The sequence below is a fragment of the Teleopsis dalmanni genome, chromosome 2, assembly GCF_002237135.1.
Source record: "Teleopsis dalmanni isolate 2A chromosome 2, ASM223713v2, whole genome shotgun sequence".
Lineage (NCBI taxonomy): Eukaryota > Metazoa > Arthropoda > Insecta > Diptera > Diopsidae > Teleopsis > Teleopsis dalmanni.
The window spans coordinates 25,168,184-25,178,364 of NC_051847.1; the positions used below are offsets into that span (position 1 = coordinate 25,168,184).

General features: G+C 30.3%; 2 protein-coding genes across 2 annotated transcripts; one reads left to right on the top strand and one right to left on the bottom strand.

The window, feature by feature from the left end:
* The first annotated feature begins 209 nt into the window (after positions 1–209).
* On the top strand, positions 210–6,738 carry LOC119683565 (calcium release-activated calcium channel protein 1-like). The gene is made up of 3 exons (XM_038097281.1): positions 210–812; positions 1,200–1,346; positions 6,034–6,738. Exons 1-3 carry the CDS (start codon positions 432–434, stop codon positions 6,565–6,567), a joined length of 1,062 nt encoding a protein of 353 aa, XP_037953209.1. The 5' UTR covers positions 210–431; the 3' UTR covers positions 6,568–6,738.
* A 1,592-nt stretch (positions 6,739–8,330) lies between these two features.
* LOC119682155 (MORN repeat-containing protein 3-like) lies at positions 8,331–9,514 on the bottom strand. The gene is made up of 4 exons (XM_038095517.1): positions 9,012–9,514; positions 8,759–8,943; positions 8,612–8,698; positions 8,331–8,546 (listed from the first exon to the last, which is right to left on the bottom strand). The coding sequence occupies exons 1-4, from the start codon at positions 9,451–9,453 to the stop codon at positions 8,382–8,384; spliced, it is 879 nt and encodes a 292-aa protein (XP_037951445.1). The 5' UTR covers positions 9,454–9,514; the 3' UTR covers positions 8,331–8,381.
* Between the last annotated feature and the right edge of the window lie 667 nt (positions 9,515–10,181).

Below are 10,181 nucleotides of genomic sequence, written 5' to 3' on the forward strand. Positions count from 1 at the left end.
CCTTCACACCCATCTTAATCATTTTTTTTCCACTCAGTTAATCTAAAATTAACATATGTCTATTTTATAAATTTCGCTTTAAATGAGTTTAATTGTAAACAAATAAATTAAAATAAAATGTATCAGCATAAAAATATATATAAAAATACTATTAAAATCGAAACAAAACTATTTTAGTGTTTATGTGACATTAAAAGCAATCATAACGATTTCTAATTAAAACAGTGCCCAGGAAAAATTTGATTTTTAAAATATATTAGAAATGTGCATAGAGAAAAAGTGAAACAAAAAAGAAAATAAAATTAAATTAAATAATATTAATTATTGAAATTAGCCGAAATCTGCATACAAGAAACAGCTTTTCATTCAAACATTTTAAATATTAGTGAGCATACGCTCGGCCCCAAATTGGCTACGTTCCACTTTTTCTAATGTCCAACTACCGTATTAACTGCAACCACGAACAACAATACCAACGGCAACAGCAACAACAACAACAGCAACAACAACAAAGAGACATAGTACATCAAATAAATAACGAAGACTACGACGAGATGTACGCGAGTCTTCGCTATGCCAGTACGAATCTCAGTCATAGCAGTCTCCTGCTAAATCAGACCGCGCTCGACAGTGTACCGGGCGAGAGCAACGAAGCTCTTGACGCATCAGTACCTTTAATAGTACAAAAATCGGTGCCATTACCTTTGCAAGTGTCAGGAAAATCCACTACATCAAGAATAGTTCCAGCCGCAATAGCAGCTGCTGCGGCTGTGGCTGCAACACCAATCACTTCAAATTTATCAGGCTCGAAGGTTAGACTTGCGCCCTTGTCTTTGCCACCAAATATTAACGCTGGTGGCAATAGCTGTGGTGTTGGAGGCAGCAATATTATAAGTAGTAATACGCATAACTACTTACCACACGATTATAGCTTTTGTGATTCGTGTCGACCGTTACGGTTCCATAGTCATCTATCGAATTCAACTCACAGCGGTAGTCCCGGTACGATATCACATAAAAGTTTTAGTGCCAATTCGCCAATTCCACGGTTTTATAATTTACATTCAAACTCAAGTTCAAGCTCAAATCGTGGCAATTCATTGTCAACAACAGCTCCGCCACAATCGTTTCTAACACAGTCTTTGCCTACAGCAACACCATTTCAATTACGTACATTTCAACAATTTTCTCGTTTACAGCCCCGACGTACCGCCAGTAGCAGCATGTCGCAATCTGGGGACGATCTACATTCGCCCAGTTATCTATCATGGCGAAAATTACAACTAAGCAGAGCCAAATTGAAAGCTTCCAGCAAAACATCAGCTCTACTATCAGGATTTGCAATGGTGAGTTTATTTTTTTTTTCTTCTATTTTAAAAATGATTTATTTTTTACTAAATGTATACCTATATAACAGTACACCCATTTTTAGTCCTGCATCTTTACCTTAGAAGTGTTGAAATATATTCAGTTTTAACAAACTTTTTTTTTTGTTTGTGAAAAAAAATTTATAATGATGTTGTGATATAAATACGGTGACAGCTCAATAAATTGTTGGAAAAAGTACTAAAATCGCCCGCATGGTGATAACAAAATGCTTTTTGTCGAGCAATATTTTTCAGCTATTTATGACGTAGCGTCATTTCTGTATATGATAGACAAACTTATCGCACTGATCAAAAACAACGTATGAAAGGTTTCACGCCCAAAGTGAACAAAGTCAATTTGAATAATGCTTATAACACATTTGCACCCTCACATACGTTTGTAGACAACTGGGTTTATATATTTAAATATGGTTGTATACCCGCTTTTGTTACATTTTATTCAGGTGACTCGATTAGGGTTGCTACGCTAGAAATCTTCAATAATATATACGATATTGTCAGACTGTCGGGGTTCTACTATGAGTCATAACAGCAACAACCGCGATAATATTTTGATGGTTTCAAGAACGGTAGGGTTCATGTCCTGGAGCCACTCGTCAAGCGCGACGACTACAAGTGCCGTTCACTACCCCCGAACGGGAGTTTAAAAGCAGATTCCAGCGAGTTGCAACAACAACAACATAATGGTTTTGACTGATCGACAAGTGACAGTATGTGAGCTTGTTGAGGCCTTAGGCATTTTACACAAAAAATTGGGTATAAAAAATTTAAATTGAATTTACTTAACGGGGCTACGACGGTTGACGATTTCAAAACAAAGTTTAAAGTTATTTTGTTATTATTCAGCTAAATTCTTGGGTCGATCTATTACTATGGAAAAGTGAAATATATTTATACACACTCGATACAAAGAAATAATCAATGAATAAGGTTGAAATAACGCGAAGACAACTAAAGCGGTACAAAAAGCGAGAAACTTCTAGCGTTTACAATACCACGTACCTAGGAAAGTAACTAATGTCGACAATATTTCTCCACCAATTAAACAATTAATGTTATTAAATAATTTACCGGGCATGGAGTCCATTTAACTAATACTAGTAATTTCATATAATCTAGTTTTAGAGACTATAAGACTAAGTCATCAACATATCTGATACCCTTTTCCCTTTACTTTGGATATATCTATAGACTAGATAAATGAATAAGGTAATTATTTAGCTTTCTCGGACCATATAACGATCTCGGGCAATAGTATAGTAAACATAAGTAACTATGGAAATGACGTTACTTAGACAAGTAAAGCTGCAATTGTCAACAACATCATTCCACTAATTGGGAAACGGGATTTCCGTTTTGATGCAAATCCAAATCCATATAATGTTCCAAAGAAATATTGAAAAATAATTATATATTAGTTACAGGCTCCTCGGGGAGGTATGCACATCTGAGGTTAATTATTGCTTAGTCTGATGAAGTGATAAACAATAATCCAGTCAAGGCGTAAAGAGGGGTTTTGAAAATAGCTCAAGTTAAGAAAGAGTAAAAGTGCTCAAGTGCACTGACTCAAATAGCTTCAACATAAATAAATAAATTTAATATTAATCCGTTTTTAGTTATAAATATATTTTATGATTATTTTTGTTGTTTGTCCTTTCTTTTATAATTCACAGTCCTTATAAACGGTGGAACTGCAACTAAAATACTAAGCGGTACTTGGTAATTGTAGTTGATTGTTTCTGGAATGTCTTCGTGAAACTAGTCGTAAAACTTGAATTGATAATTAATTAACAATAATTTACATTTTCGATTTAAAAAATAAAATTATAATAACGCAAAAGGTCCTAAGATATATCAAGAATGTAACATTTAGCACTTTTTCCCTATTATACATCTTTTACCTTGAACTCGAGCAAAATCTAAAAACAAAATTTGATTTATAGAAAACAATAAATTATTCGTGTATTTTTTATACTTTTCATTATATACTTTATTTTATGCTCGTGATTAAATTATAACAAAATGTTTACATGCTTCACTTCCTGTCTTGCAATTTTTATTCGATGATTTCGATATCATCCATCTTATTCTACAAGTATCTACTTACTCCAATCTGTCTATCTGTCTAATGTTCGTCTGGCTGCCACATAAAAGTAATTCACAAAAACTATTTACCAAATTTTTTGGCAAGATTACAATAACCACAAAAAAAAAATAGTGAGATATTTTCGAATATACGAATGTGTGAATGTACATATATAAAAGATACATAGATACTGTCTTTACAATAAATTTTAGTACAGAAATTAATCACATTGAATAGTGATGGCATATACATTAATTTTAATGTTGTTCAACATGCTAATTTGAACATGAGAACCAACTATATTAGAAATATTTTAATTTTTATTTTGTTGAAGTCAGTTTTTTGCTATTTATAACCAAGGTAAACGGGTTATAAATAAGGATGGGGACTCCTAAGAGAAGTCTTCTTATTTCAACTCTCTTCAGATGGTTTCCGGTATAGTCTGATGAATATTCTAAACGTTAACAATGTTTTTACTGAAACCCAAGTTTTATCTTTACTTTATACTTATAACTTTCCTGTGGTAGAAATCGTTGCTAAAGGATTCCTAAATTGTTTCCACTTTTTCTGTTAATATATTATCTACTTTCCGATCCAAAGCGTTTTTAAAGAACCGTTAAGATATACCATGTATTTTTCATGGTATATACGAAATACGAAATTATAATATTTCACAGGTCAATGGTGAAAATGATGTGGACCGTTAGCGATTCGCAGACCGGCGGTTGAAAAACCTTTATCTAATTTACTTAAAAATAGAAAATAGTTTTAATAAAGCTATTTTAGATGAATTTAAATATAATTATGTATTTGTACTGTAGACAAAACATAAACATCAAGAAAATCCTTTGCCGGTTTTATCTTAGCCTTATAAAGATGTTCGAGGTTGGCTCAGATCCATTGCCAATGGATTTGAACGTTTTTTTATGCGATTAGTATATTTCTTTACTGTTTTGAAAATTTCTTTTTGCTTGGAACTCTCAACTGTTAGTGTACTTATTTTTGGTTATATAGATATCCCAATCCGCCCATTTAAGATTTTTCGTCGTATTTAGGATTGAAATCGTTAAGTTATAGCTACATTTGCTCAGCTACATTCCCGTATAGTTATGGATTAGAACTGTAGATTATGGAGTATATAATCTGTTAGTTAGTACTCTAAGTTCATTTTATTCATATATATATTTAAATTCATAAATTCAAAATTTAAAAAAAATTGAAGACACGAAACTCTAAACTTAAGCAACTACCAAAAGGTCAATGTTTTATAAACAAAAATATATAATTCCATGATTGATTATATAGAAGAAATACCTCAAGCTTACCGGTTTTTAAAAACCACGTTAATTTTATGGGAGATTGCTCTTTTACAATTGTCAACACAGCATCATTGATAAATATCAAACAATTATTCCGTTTAAAGTTTGCATCGTTTCACCTTGGGTGTCATTATGCCATATCAAGAGTACGAAAGTCCTGACACCCATCTTTAATATATTTATACTACTGTATAACCAATTATTTGTTTCAATATATATTTATTATGAAGCTTATAAGTTTAAAATGTAGTTTTAAATAACTCGAATTGAATTAAGAAGAATAAATACTACTGACAAGTATTAGTAATATCAGACTATTATGCATACTACTACGATCAGCACTCCTACTACTAACTACTTCTACTAGCACTGCTAACAACTACTACTAACGTTTACTTACTTACTTGCTTGATTGGACATTCAGTAGCCTGCACCAGCCAGTTCGATCAGTGGCTTGCTGTCGCCAGCTAGTAGTACCGAGCGTTTCCATATCGTTAATCATCTGGTCCTTCCAAGATGCGATGGAAGTATTCTACCTGCGGGTAGCGAATCATACACTTATCTAGCTGTAGCATTTTTTTCTTTTGCATGACATAGCCAAGTCTGCGAAACCGCTGAATTTTTATGCTGTTAACTGTGTCAATATCGTGGTATAGCTAATAGTTCCATCTAATTCGATACTCGTTGCCTACACGTATGGGACCATAGATATAGCGAAGAATTTTTCTCCCGAATGCTCCTAACGCCTTCTCATCACTGTTAGTAATTGTCCGAGCTTCTGCATTATAAAATAAGACAAACATTATGAGAGACCTGTAGACCGTAAGTTTTTTATCTAGAAAGGGCTTTTTTTCGATTACCTACTTAGCCCGCGTATGGGACCATAGATCTACCCAAGAATGCTTCTCTCGAATGTTCCTAACGCCTTCTCATCACTGTTGGTAATTGTCCAAGCTTCTGCATTATAAAATAGGGCAAATATTATAAGAGACTTGTAGACCGTAATTTTTTTTTTTGTCGAAAGAGGGCTTTTCTTTCAATTACCTACTTAGCCCGAAGTAGCATCTGTTGGCAAGAGTGATACTTTGTTGAATATCTAGGCTAACGTTCTTTTTAGTGTGTGCGCTGGTTACCAAATAAACAAAATCTTTCTCTTACATTTGGTACTAAATACTAAAATTAATTTCTACTAATACTACTATTTAATTTTTTAATTTTATTTATTTCTCTTCTTTTTTAGGTGGCAATGGTTGAGGTTCAATTAAATAATGACACTGACGTTCCTGCTGGTATGCTAGTAGCCTTCGCGATTTGTACTACGCTGCTCGTGGCAGTACATATGTTGGCACTTATGATAAGCACGTGCATACTTCCAAACATTGAAACCGTCTGCAATCTGCACAGCATTTCGTTAGTGCACGAATCACCGCATGAGAGGTTACATTGGTACATTGAGACGGCCTGGGCATTTTCAACTCTACTGGGCCTAATATTATTTCTAATAGAGATTGCTATTCTGTGCTGGGTGAAATTTTACGATTTAAGCCAACCGGCTGCTTGGTCAGCGTGTATTGTGCTCATTCCGGTACTAGTAATTTTCCTTGCATTTGCTATACATTTTTACCGCTCGCTTGTGACACACAAGTATGAAGTAACTGTGTCCGGCATAAGAGAATTAGAGATACTGAAGGAGCAAATGGAGCAAGATCATATGGAGCATCATCAACATCGAAATAATGGATTAAATTACGCTGCAAGTGGCGAAATTGTCTAACTTCCAATAAAGTCCATACAACTTTAAAGCCTGTCTTGAAAAACGAGTATTTTTGCATATAATTTGTTGTTAGCGATTAGGTTATGAACACACATGTGTGAACAATATTTAATTCATAATTAGGATTAATTTTTAAGTTATGGTAGATCGTAGATCGTAAATCGTAAATCGTAAATATGTTTAATTAATATTGATACGAATTAAAATACAAAAGACGTAAATGTGTAATATTTTATATGATAAATTCATTCGATTAGTTTATTAGTTTATTATATTAAATATGCAATTGTGATATTGTACACCGTATTTTTAACTTTGCAATATGCAAACGAAATTCTAATTTTATTTAGTTGGTAAATTTTTTAGAAACAATAATTATTGAATTTTTATTACTAACTGATAATGTGTTACTCTTAAATATAAGTATTTGTAAAAATATTTTTGTAAAATTTTATATAAGAAGTTTATTGCCCACATTATATATCGGAATTAATAATTATTACAATAATTATACTTTACACACATTAAGAAAATTAAAACACTTCCACAAATCTCAAAGGTTTTAGTTATTTATTTATAAAAATATATATTTTTTTTAAAAACAAAATATTTTTTTATAAACTGTCATACATTATAAAAAAAATATTTTAAAAATTAATTTATAACTAAAATACAAAAAAAATAATTTTTTACTGGAAAATATTCTTTAAAGCAGTAACATAAGTTATTTTTTAATATTATAGCATACTTTAAATTAATATATAAAATAATTTTACAACACTAAAATTTTGAAAATTAATTTTCATATATTCCTAGTTTTATTATCACTTTGTATTATTAATTTTTTAAATAATTATTTTTATTTAATCAATAACCATTATTTTATACATAACTATTAAATTTTTTTTTTATATTTAATTTTGAATAATTGTCTTATATGCTAAATTTTTAAAAATGAAAAATTTTTTTAAATTAAATATTCTGATTTTAACATCACTTTTATTTTTATTTTTTTTATTTACATATTTTATTTAATAATCATACTTTACTATTATACTTAAAAGCAATAGCATATATATGATATAACAATACTGAAAGAGATTCGCATTTTTATCTTGTAAGATAAAAAAAAATTTAAACTTAATTTTTTATTCTTTCAATTTTCAATAAATTATAATAAAATAAAATTTTTTTCTTTTAGTATTTTTTATTTATATAATTATTTAATTAACTATGTATACTGTGTTTAGTATAATAAAAATATTAATAAAATTGCATAAGAATTTATGATATGAATATATGTAATCAAAATAAGTAGAATTATATTATATATACAAATAATTTTTATTAAAAAATAAATAAAATATACCCATACCATTTATAAAATTCTGAACTTATATATTTTATTTGTAAATGCATATAGAATAATTATTCTTTAAAAAAATTGATTAATAAAAAGAATATCGTAGGCACAACGCTTAAACAACTAATTTTCAATGGAGAAATTATTCAAATATTTAAATATAACAATAGCTTATATATAATAGCCTGTAAAGAAACCAATCGCATTGACAACAATATCTAGAGATTCTTACTCAAGAATAAATAAACTAGACAATTGGAGATCGATTAAAAAAATATCAATGCAATAATTACAATAACTTATTAGAATAAAAGTTCATCTATAAAATAAATCCATTATAGTTAGAGATCTAAATCAGTATTTTTTTATTATACAGAATAGTAAAGCAATTAACAAATATATATATATATCCAATTTGCAATTACTTTAATTGAAATATATCAGTAATAGATTACAATTTAGGTATTCTTTGACGCAGCACAATAGGTTTCTCCAATTCTTTACAAGTGCATATATATTTTGGGTCATCGAATTGAATTTTTGTATACCATTTACCTTTGGGATCGATCATATTAAGTCGCTTGAACTTTTGTACAAATTTAATACATAATAGTTCCTAAGAAATTTGAAATATTATTAAACTTATTATATACAAAACCGATTTCAATTTTATATCTGTACCTGTAAAGATTTTGGTGGTTTGTCTGCATTAACCATATATGGACGGAAAAAGTTTCTTATTAACTTATTGGGATCAACAAGGCGCAACTAAAAATAACCAACATTTTTATAAATTACAAAACATTGAACAATATACATATTATATACCGGCGGTATTGGATATTCGGAGGGATGATCAACTTGATTACGAAATTCATCAATTATCATTGATGTTTTGCATATATCATTCTCCCACATTCCTTTTTGTATTTGTCCTGTATGATTATGATAAAATGTACCTTCGCCATTTTTGAGACCTTGCGCGTAATGTCCTTCATAACGGTTGCCATTTACTAAAACAAAGTATTTAAATATATCTTAATTGCATTTAAAATTAAACATTTTTTTTAAATCAACTTACAATAAAAGAATACACCAACTCCATGATAATAATCAGATCTCCATTCTCCTAGATAACAAGTACCATCCTCAAACCACATGATGCCGAGACCGTCACGCCTATTATTTCTCCACCAACCATAATAAACGCCATCTGGAAAGAATTGCTTACCCTCACCGCTTTTCTTGTCACATTTCCAATCTCCAACGTAGTACTTTTCATAAGTACCATCCGGTTTACTTTTACGCATCGTTCCAAACCCATGGCGCTTACCATCAAGCCATTGTCCATCATAAGCCATACCCTTTTTTGTAATCTTTACACCATAATGGTCTTGCTTACTTTTGGTCCAGTATCCCTTATAGGTACCACCACCGGGATAGAAAAAAGTACCACGCCATCCAGTACTTTCTCCTTTTTCATGATTCACAGGTTTGCATTGTACGTAGCAGCCTACACTCATGTCGGAATTTTGATTCTCCAATTGTTAAGACCAAAATTTACAATTTTTTGTAACAAATAAAATATCAAATTTTTAAATTAACATATCCAAAAATGTAGCAAACAAGGCCTGCTTTTCTCCAATTCCTATTTCCAATTGACATTTAAATTCTGTCATGCCTAATAGGAAATGTGGTATTGCGATGATAACAGCAGAGCCTGCATATTTACACATATTATTATGTTATGAAGTGCATAAACTGGGGAAAATAAATTATCTGCATGTATTATTATGTATGTATGCCTAGGATTTTATGGCAGAATAACACGACATCCATCTAATGTGTCTGTTTAGTGTATTTAGCGATACCGTCGCTGAAGTCACACAAAATTTAGAAGGTAACCCATTTTTATTTTATTTTTTTTTTTCACAACAATAAAACAATATCTTATACCTTGCACACTCACTCGTTCTCTTGTAGATGAAGTATTTATATAGGGATGAGGCGTTCAAAATGGTGTCTCTAGAAAAAAATGTAAGGTACATTTAAATCTCAACTTTGGGCAATAGTATCAACATATTCAAACAGGACTTTTGTTCTGTCAAATAACTTAATTTATTTACTTATAGTTCTATTAAAATTGATTCGTAGATCAAAAAGAAATTTACACAGACATTCTTTATCGGTCACTGTTAATAATAAATTTAATTTTATTTTATTTAATAAATTGACTTATTTTCAGCTTTCT